Below are 15,642 nucleotides of genomic sequence, written 5' to 3'. Positions count from 1 at the left end.
GAGTCGAAAAGTTTTTCCTGAAAAACTTTTCACTTCTGCTTTTTAATCCATTTTCCAAACTGTTCGCTTGAAATGAAGTGTTTTTTTGTTAGAATGCTGCTGGTCGTATAAAAGCTTAACTTTTATACACGAGCAGCGTTATTCCAACTTTTAAACATCTTGATGCTTTTGGTCATTAGATTCTCATCTCCCCCTTTTCTGTTTGCAGAATTTCATGCAAGATCCGTGGGGAGATGAGAGGCCAATCGATGACGATTTGCTGGCCCAACTGCTCGAGGACAAGGAACAACTGTCACAGCTAATTCTGGAGATCCCTTTCTCTCGTATCACCCCAAACAATCCCCTGACCCCTCCTCAAAACATGGGTCGAGTAAAGTCTAAAGCCCAGAAAAAGAAATCATCCAATCCTCCTTCAAATCAGCCTGCTCCTCGGGCTGAAACTCCTTCGACTAGTGGTCGAGAAGAAAATACCCCCAATCCAGAAATCCAAAATCAAGCCCAACTTCGAAACGTCATTCGACCAAATGTCGAATGGTACGTCGCTCCTCCTAGCCAAATCTCGGTTAGGATGATAGCCAACTATCTTAGGAAGTATGGACTTCGTGGGGTAACCTTAGTTTGACCGACCAAAGACTAACGGGCGAACCTGCCTGGAGGCGCCTTCAGCGCCTGGTCGAGGTATCATATTGAGGCAGGAGCGATCCTGCCTCTCCATCCTTTCTTCCAAGGAGTGGCCAACTATTTTGGGGTCGCTCCTTTCCAAATAACCCCAAATGGGTATAGAATGCTCTCCGCACTCTATATCCGTTACACTCATAAGAAGTGGCCTGTTCCTACGCTACACGAGGTCAACTATCTGTTCGACCTCAAATCCAACCCCAACCAAGAAAATACGGGGTTTTTTCATCTTTTCCACCAGGAAACGACCCGCACTTTCTTGAGTGATACCACCTTCAAATCCAATGTGGGGGAGTACCATCTAGAGTACTTTTTAACTACCGACATGGTCGCCAACAACCTGGCCTTTACTCAAGGAGGTAATATCTTTGCTCTCTTTGTCATTTATTTTCCTTGTATTTTATCCGCATTCCCCTTAGAGATTTAGCATATTTCAGGTCCATGGCTGCGACCGGCTCCTACTCCAGAAATGGAAGTCCGAGCAATACTCTTGGCCAACATGACTGGCATAGAGAAGAGCGTCAAACAGCTGGTCACTAAAGCTAACCTGAGACTGGTCGGGCTTCTGGCACCTCACCAGGATGTGATGGAGTCAACGGCAAGGAGTGCCACCGGAGAGGAGATTCCCGAGCAGCACACAAATGTGTCGCAACCTCAGAGGAGGAGGACAACTAGAGTGACAATCAGGGAACCCTCCAACACCCCGTGAGCAGCTGCTCCCCCTGCCCCTACGGGAAAGGGAAAAAAGAAAGCTTCCGAATCCCCTGCACCCATCGACGAGTCTTCATATGAGAACGGTATTGTCTTCTCATTCTTAGATAGTTTGCCAATTCCCTGTCACTTATTTGACGGGGACGACAACTTTAAGTATACTCTAAACTTAGGTTCAAATTTCTTCCAGGCAGTAAGTGAGGGTAGCAGTAGTTCAGTAAGTAATGTAGCGACCAGTAGTTATAGCACGGGTACTTTACTTATAATTTCCTTGCTTTCCTTTTTACCTCCATCTATACATATTGTCTCACCGCTCGCAATGTTCCCTTACATGCAAATATGTCGTCTGAAGACGTGTTCGATCACTACACCGATGTTGCTACTCCCTCGAGCAGGAAGAAAGATAGTAAGAGGGTTCGCGGAGAAAGCAGCAAAACTGCTTCAAAGAAGGCCCGGACTGAGGGTCCTTCAGCAGCTGCTCCTTCGAAGGAAACCACGCCACCTCCCCTCGACCAGTCGTCTTTAACTGCACCGGTCGACCAGCACCCTACTCCTCCAGTGCCTACCGACTAGCCACACCACACTCAACCCGAAAACACTCTGGCCAGCACCGTGGTCAGTTCAGCCGGAGAGAGAATATACAAACTCTCCAAGCATAAACCCAGTCAAGACGCCATCGTCGGCACCAGCTCCATGGAGGCTGACCAAATAATAAACCGAGGGCTGAACGAGATAGCCAATGTAAGTTGTTAATAGTTGTTGAGTCATTTTTCTTTGTTAATTTCTACCATCATCTTATTTCTTTTATCTGATCGCAGGGATTGCTAACTATCACTGCTGGTTGGCGCCGCACGGGTACTTTGGTCACCCAGACCAAAGACTTTGACATCAGGCATACTGAGGCAGTGAAGGTGCTCGAGGGGAAGAATGCTGACCCGCTTGAGAAAAATGCAGAACTGACCAACCAGAACGATGAACTGCGCGAGCAGAAAGCCCAGCTGACCGAAGAGCTATTGGAGTGCCGGGCTGCCCTGAACAAATCTAATGAAGACAAAGAAAGATTCAGGGAGAGTGCCAAACTCAACTTCCAAGAAGCCAAATAGCTTGAGCTCGATCTGATTGCGAGCAGAAAGGAGACGGAGGAGCTGGAGGGGCGCGTTAAGGAGCTCGAAGAGGCTAATGCCAAAATCTTGGTGAAGTATAGGGAAGTCACCCACCTTTGCTTCTACGATTTTTGAAAGCACAATCAAAAGGCCGACTTCAGCTATCTATCTGAGTGCTTGAGATGATCTCAAATAACCCGATGCACCATTCGCTTGGAGGAAGAAGAAAGAGCCATAATTCCTGCTTCCCCAGAAATTTCCTTAGCAACGGGGATTGATGGCGCAGACAATGAAGCTGGCACTACTGTCGACCAGAACACTCCTCAGGATCCTCTAGCCTTGTAGAATTTTTATTTTTCTTTCTTTATCTTTTAAATACACGACATGCAGGTCGTGATGTAAAGACAATGTTTAACTTTTATTGCTGCATGGGCATCTTTTTTCCTTTTAACAGAAAATTACATCCGAGCAGTGACTGCTCGCGGTGTAAAGGGATTCACTTTTGATATTATAATATTTGCATTTTATTATAACATCTGTTTGCATGACCGAGCTTAGCATAGTACTTTGGCTTGATTTAACAAAATAACAAAATTTTGAAAAATACTCTAAGTACTCTAGCATGCTTTCACTTATTTTGCTTATGTGTTTACATACTGTTGTCCCAAAAATTTGAAAAGAATGACGTGGCGGTGAAATGGACACGTGGCATAAGTTAGTAAGGTGATCTGGCTTGGTAATGGCCTAATACATTAGTTAAGGAATGGGACAGAGAGTCAAGCCAAATACGCCCAATCGAAGAGAGTATTTAGACTGGGGGTCGCTTGGAGAAAGGAGGCTTACCCCAGGGTTGGAGAACTTTGAGTTTGCTTGGCTCAGACCTCAGTTTAAAGACCCCTATAATTAAATTGGTGCCAAGACCAAGAAAGTGAAAGGGAGGTATGAATTTTGGTTCAAGATATAAAAACAGTAGGTCCGATCAGACCTAAGCTTAGGGGACCTCTTGTTAAGCTTGGCTCGAATAAGTTCAAAAAGAATAAGGCTCAAGTTTTACTCAAAAGGGGAAAGCCACATAGTGGCCGATCGAGCATACACATAGGAGGTACCTTCGACCATTCAGGTCCAAGGAGGAATAGATGGTGGCTCGGACCACCTTGGTCCGAGGAGAGAAGCCTAATGCCCGATCGAGCATTTGGTTGAGCGAAGGGGTTCAAACCTAGTTGGCCCAAGGAGAAGGATGTGTGCCCGATCGGACGTGGTACTTATGAGTACCTTGGACCATTTTGATCCAAGGAGAGGTGGTGGCTCAGACCACCTAGGTCCGAAGAGAGAGGACCAAGATCCGATCGGACCTTGGTTAAACAAAGGAAGCTTGGACCATTTAGGTCCAAGGGGCATTATGCCCGATCGCACAAGGCCTCCCCCCGATCGCACAAGGCCTCCCCCGATCGCACCTTGGTTAAACAAAGGAAGCTTGGACCATTTAGGTCCAAGGGGCATTATGCCCGATCGCACAAGGCCTCCCCCCGATCGCACAAGGCCTCCCCCGATCGCACCTTGGTTAAACAAAGGAAGCTTGGACCATTTAGGTCCAAGGGGCATTATGCCCGATCGCACAAGGCCTCCCCCGATCGCACAAGGCCTCCCCCGATCGCACATGACCTCCCCCGATCGCGCAAGACGCCTGCAGGAGCGCTTGGACCATGTTGGTCCGAGGATAAGCTAGGAAGAAGATGGCTCGGACCATCTTGGTCCGAGGTGCAAAGTGTAAGGTCATATTGGACCTTGATTGAAGGAGTCAAATAAGATGGTTTGAACCACCTTAAGCCAAAGAAGACAACCATTGTGTCCGATCGGACACAATGGAGAAGTATACCTCGAGTGTAGTTGGCCTTTGGTCCAAGGATAGCCATGCGTATGCCACCTTTGACCTACGTAAAGCTTGAAAGCTTGAAGAATAGTCAACATGCATGAGAAGCTACGTCAAACTGCCCGAAACTACTTCAGTGAGAATTGGTCCAAGCATCCGGGAATCACTCAATCCTCACTCGAAATTAGGGATCAGTTATATTTTGAATGTTTATTTTGTAATATAAATATTAGGTAAATAATGGAATATCCCTATCAAAAGGGGATATCAGTTGAGAACCCAGGTCTATAAATAGGGACTTGGGAGGATCGTAAAAGGACTTTTTGGCAAAAAATTGAGAGTGAATCTGTATTCTAGAGAGAGAAAGTGTGTTGTTCTTGAGAAAAACCCATTTTTGTATTCTAGAGTATCTCACACTGAAGAAACTCAGTTGACAAGGTTCATCTGATCTTGAGTGTGAATATAGTAATAAAATCTCTAAGTGGAGTAGGCTATTACCGATCATCGGGGCTGAACCACTATAAAAACCTTGTGTTATTTACTTCCGTTCATAAAAAACTGTCTGTTGTCGTTTATAATTCTCTTGAAGGTTGTCGTAGTTGACGTTCTCACGTCGTTGGCTAAATTCACAGTCAACATTTTGGTGCTTTCATTGAGAGCCTGAAGAGAAAACAGACAGTCCCTAAAGCGATATGGCGCCTAAGAACACCACTGCGGCCTCCAAGAGGGCAAGCACCTCCAGGGAGCATGCTAGATCGGAAAATCCTAACGTTCAAGATCGTGAGAATGAGCCTAGGGTCGTGCTTGAGGATGTAGCTCCTGAAGTTGAGGAGCTCCAGGAGACCATGAGCGCGTTCCAGGATGAGTTGGCCCAGTTCAATGCTAGGCAGGAGGCCTTTGCTGAGGAAATGGCCAAGCAGAGACAAGAGATGGACGCTAGGAGCGAGGAGATCCGTCGACAGCAAGAGGAGGCCGACAGGCGACACCGCGAAGCTGCACTTGCTCTGGAGGTAGCTGCGCAGTTGACCCGAGCCAATGCTCAAGCTATGCCTGGGGTGATACCCACTCAAAAAGCAAGGACCATAGAGGCTGATCAAAAGAAAGCTGATAGACCAGCAAGAGGTGGTGGTAACCCACCTGGTCATGAGGAGGAGGGAGTACGATCACGCACTGCCTCTACCCAAAGGGGGAATTCTAAGACCCCCTCAAGGAGCCATAGATCAGAGACTTCCAGGTCAGGAAGTCATAAGTCTGGCAGTAAGAAAACACCTTCTGAGCAGGGGCATAACAAAGCCCCTCGTGGCAAGGAAACTTCACACTTCAAAGATGGACATGGGCGTGATGAAGGTGACAGTTACCACACCAACCAGTCGAAAGAGAAGAATAATAACCGACGAGAGGGAGATAATCAACCAGCTCAAACGGGGAAGCCACCACGACATCCCAACCAGCGTAATGGCAAAGAGCACGCTCCACCTAATAGACCCTCCGAAAAGACTCGGAGTACGGTGTTCGACCGGTTGGGAAAAAACACTGCTCAGAAGGACCTAAGGGACATCATTGATGACAGAAGGAGGACCGCTCCGTTCGAAGGACAGGAACCGATCCGTCCTACTAGTCGAGTAGAAATACTTGACGTGGATGCGCTGGATAGGAGTGCCCGACTTAGCGGTCCCGAAAGTGCGTCCCCAGCAGTGGCCCCAGCCATCCAAGCCCAGCTTGATGCTTTGACGGCGGCAGTACAAGGTTTATCCAAACAACCAGTTATTGATCCAGTAGACCACAGAAATGGTAGCCCTTTTTGTGCTAGAATAAGAGCAGCCCAACCACCAAGGAAATACAAGGCGCCGATATTGCCAGTTTATACAGAAAAGGCAGACCCGGTGAGACACGTTGGGAAGTTCGAAGATCAGATGGAGCTGCTTGGGGTGAGTGACGATTACCGCTGTAGAGTCTTCCCCACCACCTTGTCAGACACTGCCCAAGAGTGGTACTGGAAGTTCAAACCCGACTCCATCACCTCTTGGGAGAGCTTTAGGAAGGAGTTCTGCAGGCAGTTTAGCACTGCCCGAACCCCTCCAGTTTATGCCAACCACTTGGTGGATATTAGGCAAGGCAAAGATGAATCTCTCAAGAACTACATACAGAGGTTTATGAGAGAAGCCAATCGGGCTACCGCTGTTGGAGATGAAGGGAAGATGGTTGCGATCTCCTCGGGTATTATTTATCGAAGTCCTTTGTGGGACAGCATTCACCGCCATCCAATTTCAACTTTACAACAGTTCTTGGACCGTGCAGATAAGTACATGAAGTTGGACGATGCCATTGAGAAGGGAGAGAACGGGTTGAACAACCCAAGTGGATCGGGGGATACTCCAAAGGATAGCGGAAATGATCAAGGCGGTAGTAAGAAACGTGGGAATAACGGGTCTGACCACCGCAGTGAGAAGAAAGCTAAGTCTGGGTCGAATGACAAACCTACGAAGTATGAACCTCGATTCACCAACTACACTACTCTTTCGGCAACCCGAGCAGAGATCTATCTAGCCAGCCATCAGGAGGTCCCTTACCGAAGGCCCCCTCCGATCAAGAAGGAAATGAGTAAGAGGGATAAGAACAAGTTCTGTCGTTTCCATGGAGACTATGGTCATGACACGAACGAGTGTAACCACCTTAAGGATGAGATAGAGTTTCTCCTCCGTTCGGGGAAACTAAAAAAATATAAGGCAGAGAAAGCCCAAGGAGAGGGAAGCAACAATAATCCTGGGTTCAAGCGACAACGGTCCCCACCTTTGCAACCTGAACCTGTGGACTTCACACTAGATACAATATGTGGAGGACCACATCTTGCGGGTGATAGCAGCAAGGCGAGGGAAAGATATGCTCGCACCCTTCGTCATGAGTTGGAGGCAGCGTCCACATCCGAGGTTATGACGATGGAGGAGAGACCATCAAAGAACCCAAGGTATGAAAGTGAGTCCCTCACCTTCACTGAGGAGGATGCCAAACACGTGAGGTATCCTCACAATGACCCTCTCGTAGTGACAGTTCAAATAGCTAACATGAAGGTGAAAAGATGTCTGGTTGATACGGGAAGTTCCGTAAACATTATTTATAAGTCCTCTTTTGAAAAAATGAAGCTATCCATCAATGACTTGAAACCATGCTCTCACGTCATTTACGGGTTTACTGGAGAGGGACTATCACCAGCTGGAACAATAAAGTTGCCAGTCACCACAGGGGAAGCTCCCAAGCATGAAACCGTGATGACTGAATTTTTGATTGTTGACTGCCCGTCTGCCTACAATGTGGTTATTGGTCGACCACTACTCACCAACTTGCATGCGGTAGTTTCAATTTGGCACCTCTCTATGAAGTTCCCGACCAGCGTTGGCGTAGGCTACGTCCAAGGAGACCAAAGGGAAGCTAGAGAGTGTTATAATGCCTCCATAGCTAAGGCAAAGAAAGGTGCCAAGGAAAACAACATGATTGTGTGTGTTGAAGGAGGGGAAGTGGATGAGATGGACGTAGACCAGAGTCTTGTTGTAGTAAACGATGAAGAGGTGTTGAAGGGGTGTGACCAGGAGAGCACTCCCAGTTCGAAAAAGCAGAAGACCCCATCAGGTGATGAAGTCACCAAATAGGGCGTTGCCCAAAGCGAGGAAAGAGATATTGATCCTCGCTTTGGGGATTATGAGAGTGATGTGGGACCGTCCGAGGAATTAGAGGAGGTCCCTATAGATGAGAATGACCCGACAAGAGGGGTCAAGATTGGGAAGAAATTGAAAGCTGAGGTGAGAGCACAACTGATAGAGTTCTTGCGAAGGAATCGGGATGTCTTCGCCTGGTCTCACAAGGATATGGTGGGTATCTCACCAACTGTGATCAGCCATGTGCTCAACGTAGATGAAAGGTATCCAGCGGTACAGCAGAAGAGGAGGTTACTTGACAAGGATCGAGCAAAGGCTCTTAAGGAGGAAGTAGAGCGGTTGAAGGAGAACGGGTTTATTAGAGAGGCATACTACCCAGCTTGGGTTTCAAACCCAGTCTTGGTGCCTAAACCCAATGGAAAATGGAGGACTTGTGTAGATTTTACTGATCTAAACAAAGCATGCCCGAAGGATTGTTTCCCTTTACCGAGAATAGACCAGTTGGTGGATGCAACCTCTGGTCACGAGACCTTGTCCTTCATGGACGCATATTCGGGATACAACCAAATCAGCATGCATCCTCCTGATGAAGAACATACCAGCTTCCGAACGGATATAGGGCTCTATTGCTATAGAGTGATGCCCTTCGGGTTAAAGAATGCAGGAGCTACCTACCAGCGCCTGGTGAATGGCATGTTTCGTGACTTAATCGGCAAAAGCATGGAGGTATACGTAGATGATATGCTGGTGAAGTCGAAAGAAGCTGGGGGGCACGTGGGAGACTTAGAGGATTGCTTTGCAATCTTGAGGAAGTATAACATGAAATTAAACCCCCTCAAATGTTCGTTTGGAGTGGGTTCTGGGAAATTCCTTGGGTTTATTGTCAACTCCCGAGGAATAGAGGCAAACCCTGAAAAGATCAAGGCTCTCATAGAGATGAAGTCTCCCACAAGAATAAAGGAGGTGCAAAGCTTGACTGGGCGGATTGCGGCTCTAAGCAGGTTCGTCTCAAAATCAACGGACAAGTGCGTCCCGTTTTTTAACCTGCTTAAAGGAGGCAAGAAGTTCGAGTGGACCGCAGAGTGTGAACAAGCTTTCCAGGCGATAAAGGAACATTTGGCTCAACCTCCTGTTCTTTCTAAACCAGTTGATGGAGAGGACCTACTTGTATATCTAGCAGTCACGGAACACGCTGTTAGCGCTGCTTTAGTACGTGAGGAGGATAAAGTGCAGCACCCAGTGTATTACGTTAGCAAGCGTTTGATAGGAGCAGAGTCCCGATACCCCATGATTGAGAAGTTGGCTTACTGCTTGGTACTTGCATCACGAAAGTTGAGGCCGTATTTCCAAGCACACCCCATCAAGGTCCTCACTGACCAGCCTCTTCGCCAAGTTTTGCAAAAACCAGAGTCGTCTGGTCGGCTACTTAAATGGGCGGTCGAGCTAGGCCAGTTTGAAATCAAGTACCAACCAAGGACTGCTATTAAGGGTCAAGCCTTGGCGGATTTCATCGCTGAGTGTACCGGAATCGTTGAGGTCCCTAACCAACAGGAGAGTGTTACTGGGTTAAAAGAAGAAGTTCCTGCTTGGCAACTTTTCGTTGATGGATCGTCGAACGAGCACCATTCAGGAGCTGGGATTATACTAGTCACACCAGAGAAGCACCGAATTCATTGTGCACTGAGGTTCGGATTCAATGCTTCTAATAACGAAGCAGAGTATGAGGCCCTCTTAGCAGGCTTGCGACTGGCTAGAGATGTACGTGCCCGGTCGGTGGAGATAAACAGTGATTCCCAATTGGTGGTTTATCAAGTATTAGGGGAATACCAGGCGAGGGGCCTACGCATGGTGGCATACTTAAACAAAACTAAAGATTTACTAGCCCAGTTCGAGGAGTATACCATTAAGCTAGTACCAAGGGAGCAGAATTCCAATGCTGATGCTCTGGCAAAGCTTGCAAGTGCGAAAGATGCCGAAACACTGAATATAGTTCCAGTAGAGTACTTGGCAGAGCCAAGTATTGATAGAAAAGAGGCCATGCCGATTACGATAGTCGACACCTGGATGACTCCCATCATTGCTTACCTTGAACATGGGACGCTCCCAGATGGTCGTAATGAAGCAAGAAAAGTTATGAGGCAAGCTGCTAGGTACACCATGGTGGGTGGAGTGTTATATAGGAGAGGATACTCCTTACCTCTCCTCAGATGCATAACCCCCGACCAGTCAAAGAGCTTATTAGCTGAAGTGCATGAGGGGTTTTGTGGAGATCATGCTGGGGGGCAGAGTCTATCTAAAAAGATCTTGAGGCAAGGATTTTTCTGGCCTACTATGAACGAAGACTCTATGGAATATGTGAAAAGGTGTGACAAGTGCCAAAGATTTTCTAAGGTACCCAGAGCACCACCAAATCTTTTGAAGCAAATGCAAAGTCCGTGGCCTTTTGCAGTATGGGGCATTGATTTGATCGGGAAGTTACCCAAAGGAAAGGGAGGAGTGCAATTCGCTGTGGTTGCAGTAGATTATTTTACTAAATGGACTGAGGCCGAACCATTAGCCACGATTACATCGAAGAAAGTGTTGGACTTTGTTGTTAAAAATATAATATGTCGCTATGGTCTACCTAAAAAGATAGTGTCTGACAATGGCACCCAGTTTGACAGCGACATATTTACCGATTTTTGCACTCGGCATGGCATCACCAAAAGTTTCTCCTCGGTGGCCCATCCTCAGGCCAATGGGCAGGTTGAAGCAGTGAACAAAACATTGAAGGACACTTTGAAGAAGCGCCTGGAACAAGCTAAGGGTGCTTGGGCAGATGAGTTACCAGAAGTCCTTTGGTCGTATAGGACTACCGCTCGGACGGCAACTGGCCATACCCCATTCTCTTTAGCATATGGGTATGAAGCCATGTTACCTGTGGAGATAGATCCACCCTCTCATAGAAGGACCGTCTACAACCAAGAGGAGAACCATCAGTTGTTGACAGAATCATTGGACTTCCTCGAAGAGAGAAGAGAGGAGGCAAGCCTCAGAGTAGCAGCTCATCAACAAAAAGTGGCACGCTACTTCAATTCCAGAGTGCGAGATCGAAAGTTCCAGGTTGGAGATTTAGTCCTAAGGAAGGTGTTTGTTAGAGACCCAGCAGCCGGTGTGCTAGGACCGAACTGGGAAGGACCATATCAAATTGAACAGGTCTTACCGCCCGGCACTTACAAGCTTGCTCGATTGAATGGGGAGCTAATCAGAAACTACTGGAATGGCGAGCACTTGAGAAAATATTATCAATAAATACTACTTGCAGAGTAGTAGCTTTGTATCAAGTGCTTAACTTGTTATTTAAGTTTTTTGTTTGTGAACTGGTTATTTGCTACCCAGTCACATTATTTTGAACAATGTTATTTTGTTTGGAACTCGTTGTTAGACACGTTTTGTCATTTATTATTACGAGTAATAAAAGAGACCACACGCATTGTGGTCGTACCTTGCTACAAACTTTGCATATGTGTTGATTATTTTTGTTGGGCAGTGTTCAACTGTCATAATAATTTAAACAAAACAGGTCTTTTAAAAACTAATGTACTGGACAGTGTTCAACTGGTCGGTATCATAATATGGAGGACCAACGTTTAGATAATATTTATGTAGTGGTCAACTACTGATATATTTTCGTGTATTTCATGTGTTTCACGAGTAGTAACTACTCGAACAAATCCGATCAAGTAGTAAGTGATCAAGGATTTATCCACCCTCAATCACTTGGGGGGCACATAGGGTATACTGGTATGTATTTCAACACAGGCAATAAGAGCACGAGCAAATATGTTTGTTTTTGGGCTGACTTAAGCTAACTTGTTTTACAAAGCTTAAGTAACTTAGAATTTTTCAAATTCTAAGTTAAAAACTGATATTCGTGTAACAAGACATTTACGCTAAATATGTTTGTTTTTGGGCTGACTTAAGCTAACTTGTTTTACAAAGCTTAAGTAACTTAGAATTTTTCAAATTCTAAGTTAAAAACTGATATTCGTGTAATAAGACATTTACGCTCATAAAAAGTTAGAGCAATAAGAGCATGAGGAAGTATATTTGGTGTGAACTTATGGAATGGTAAAAATTTCTAAGTTAAAAAACTAAATTCTCATGTGAAATTAAAGGCATCCAAAAACTTTGCTATGCACAATAAAAACTTAGAAGTTTGAGATTGTCAACAAGGAAAGAGTAAAGTGCTAAATGTCAAAATAGCTCACTAGTTCGAGCAACAAAATACAAAGTAAAGTAGACTGTGATGAACTACGAGAGGGAGTCACAGGCGAGCCCCTCTAGAGGGTTGATCGACTCCCTCCTCTGCATCAGATGCTCCTCTCGCTCGAAATGATATAGCAGAGCACGTTGGGGCGAGTGCAGGAGGGTTAGCGGCTTCTTCAGCGGCTCTTGCTTCACATCTGGCAAGATCCTCTGCTTGGGCCTCCTTGGGGAAACAATCAAGATTAAGAGGCTTGTTCAGCTTCCAGACCTTATAGAAGCAGTCAAAACTGGCATCCTCAAAGCGAATCAAGTCAAGCTCTTTTTCTTGCTTCAGCTCTTCGTTCTCGCTAATCAACCTCTCATTGTCTCGAACTAACTCTTTAATATCAAGGGATTGCTTCTCCAATTGAGTTGTCAAGGAAGCATTGTTTTGAGCCTGCTTTTTGAGAGACTCGTCCCGTTCAGCTATAGTTCTCTCTGCTTGCTCCAGCTTGGACCTGGCCTCCACCAGTTGATCGTCCTGCACCTTGATCAGCTCCTTGTAATCTACGGCTCGAAGCTGAGCATGACCAATGGTGACAAGTGACTGCATGAAAGACAAAAAGTTAATACAAGTAAAAATACTAATAACAAAGTATCTCGAGGAAAAATGCTTACCTTCATCAATTGAGCGAGTCCTCTCTTCAAGACAACTTCGACACTAAGTCGAGGGTAGGAGTCTAGGCTTTGAAGCGTCGATGCATCACGGCCAATATCCTCAAGAAGCCCCTTGCCCAGGTCGCTAACAGCACGAAAAAGCTCACTCGAACTACCCTGGTGAGTAGGAGTTAGGCTCGCAGAAGGAGGAAGGGAAGAGGGGGTCAATGGCGGAAGTGTAGTTGGTCCCCCAGGTTGCCTCCCTTGACTTGGCGGTACTACCTTCTGAATCTTCTGTGGAGGCGTAGAGCCACTTCCATCACCAGTTTTCCTCTTTGAAGCAACGCAATCTCTGAACATGTCTGAATCTGCCAAGGATGAAAAAACAAGATTGTTAGAGAAATAAACATAATGAAACATATGCAAGTGTATACTACAATTGTGATGCTCTCTAATTACCAATTATAAAAAATATGCCTATTTTCACTAAGCATGTGTTACCTGCGTTGAAGATCTGATCAAGGAACTCATCCTCGTCGTCCAAGGATGAGCTAAGTTCCCCTTCAACCTGGATAGCTTTTCCTTTCCCAGGTTGAGCGGGAATAGTAGATCTACGCTGAGGATCAGGCTCTCTAATGACTAAGTCGCCAGGTCTACGGGAAAGCGGAGAAGGCCCAGGAGAATGCCGATCAGTCATTTGCTCTGTGCCCTCGGTAGACTGACCAGGCGTGTCGTTCTCCCCGGTGGTACTTTCCACCACCAGATCCTGCTCACATGGCACCAGACTCACCATCTGGAGAAGGTCCAACGTGACCAACTTTTTTACATCCTTCTCTTTAAGACTCATGTTAGCCAATTTCTTGGCCCGCCTAAACATCCCTTCAGTGGGCAATGGTCGCTCGAACGGACCCGAGCGCGTAAAAGCCAAGTTGTTGGCCTCAATATCCAATGTGAGGAAGTATTCCTTATGATATTTCCCGGCGTTTGACTTATGGGAGATGCCATTGAGATATGTAACCCCCCTATGCCTGTGATAGAAATGGAAGAAACCTGAGTTGTTATGAGAAGGGTTGGTCCGAAGATCAAACAGGTAATGCACCTCATGAGGGGTGGGCTCGTCCCAACCATTCAGAAAATAAAGAATATACAGCGCAGAGAGTGCCTGTATCCCATTCGGCGTGATCTGAAATGGGGAGATGTTGAAGTAGTCTGCTACGGACCGGAAATAGATGTGCAGCGGGAGTGTTGCTCCAGCTTGTACATGGTACCTGGACCAGGCACAGTACCTTCCACCGGGCCTATTGGCTCTTTGATGCGAGCCCGGACACGTCATGTTTGCCCCACTCAAGCCTAAAGCTTCAATGTGTTTCTGGAATAGAGCGGGATTAAGTTTTGAGGCTTCGGCAACGAACCAGGAGGGTTCTTCTTCTCCCTCATCACGTGGCTTCTGAACAGCCAAATCCAGGATCGCAGTAGCAAATTTCAGAAAAGGCTTTCTTGAAGCTGTGGTAGTGCAGGTTTGATTGCGCTTTACCACCTTCTGTACTGCTCTGCGGGCAACCTGCGGATCGTGTTCCTGAGGGAGCCTGTTAGATTGCTTCACCCTCATCGTCGACTGAGAAGCCTGTCGAAGAAATTGTTCCTCGTGAAGAAGATATAAGGCTGAGCGAGGGAGGATCTGCTTGAAGCGGCAAAGACGATCCTCTGGAGTGTAACCAATAGACGAGCCTGGTGAGGAATCGCTATTCAAGGGAGTCTCGATTGTTTGCGGGGCGGATGATTCGGAGTCCGTATGATTGTCACCTCCCCTATAGTCAGAGCGATTCATCTGCAAAAATGAATAAAAAATGGGGAGGTGAGTAACCATACAGAAAAAATTCATCGAAAATAAGAATTATTTATATACTTGGAAAATTTTGTCCAAGTTATAAAAATATAGCGCATGTGGAAAAAATAATTTTAATGCCCAAAAGTGCCTAAAAGGCACTTAAAGTATTGAACTTATTAAACTTTGTAGAAGGAGGCATTTTTGGGATTTTCCTATAAGGCTAGGTTCCTTATGTACACAGTTAACATACAGAGGTTGGTTGCATGTTTGGAAGGAAAAAAGGCCAAAGCCTAAGAAAAGTATGTATGGTCCGATCGGACCACATTTTGAGCTCAGGAGGGAGGTTCTATGCATTCGATCGTACATAGCTTGGCTGGGAGGGCATTCGACCTTACCTCCATGCGAGCCTAACCCCAAAGCGCCTGTGACACGTCCGATCGGACACATTCCAGCCAGGAGACGTCCTGCCTCGCCACCTCACGAGCCTCGCGCAAGCCTCCAGAACGCCCGATCGGGCGTAGCGTGCCCGAGGAGAGGTGTGCACCCTGGTCCCGAGAGTTCGCCTGGTGTGCCTCGTGCCTCCAAAGCTTCTAGCCAGCAGCAACAAGTTAGGTTCGACTGGGCATTGGTGTCTAGGGAAGTTCGGATTTAACTAGTAAAAATCTGGGCACTTAAAAGCAAAGGAAGGAGCGTGTGGTCCGATCGGACCACACACTTATCTGAAATTTTTCAAGGCCCGATCGGAAGTGGTTGTCTCACCTCGTTCAGAAGAGATACACGCCTCAAGCTTGAACCATGGTTCATCATCCCCGATCGAACATGAGTTCACCATGAGGACAAAGTGTGGTCCGATCGGACCACTCGCTTATGCCCAGAATTTCTGGGCAAAAAACTATGTAAAAAATGACCCCTAATGGC

At 46.5% G+C, this 15,642-nt stretch overlaps 1 protein-coding gene across 1 annotated transcript; it reads right to left on the bottom strand.

The window, feature by feature from the left end:
* Positions 1-12,318: 12,318 nt before the first annotated feature.
* LOC133791365 (uncharacterized) lies at positions 12,319-13,743 on the bottom strand. Its single transcript, XM_062229294.1, has 3 exons — positions 13,465-13,743; positions 12,918-13,190; positions 12,319-12,846 (listed from the first exon to the last, which is right to left on the bottom strand). Exons 1-3 carry the CDS (start codon positions 13,741-13,743, stop codon positions 12,319-12,321), a joined length of 1,080 nt encoding a protein of 359 aa, XP_062085278.1.
* Positions 13,744-15,642: the final 1,899 nt, after the last annotated feature.

This window comes from Humulus lupulus, chromosome 7 (genome assembly GCF_963169125.1).
Source record: "Humulus lupulus chromosome 7, drHumLupu1.1, whole genome shotgun sequence".
NCBI classification, from domain to species: domain Eukaryota; kingdom Viridiplantae; phylum Streptophyta; class Magnoliopsida; order Rosales; family Cannabaceae; genus Humulus; species Humulus lupulus.
The sequence above is the reverse complement of the archived record's forward strand: the minus strand, read 5'-3'. Positions and strand labels throughout refer to the sequence as shown.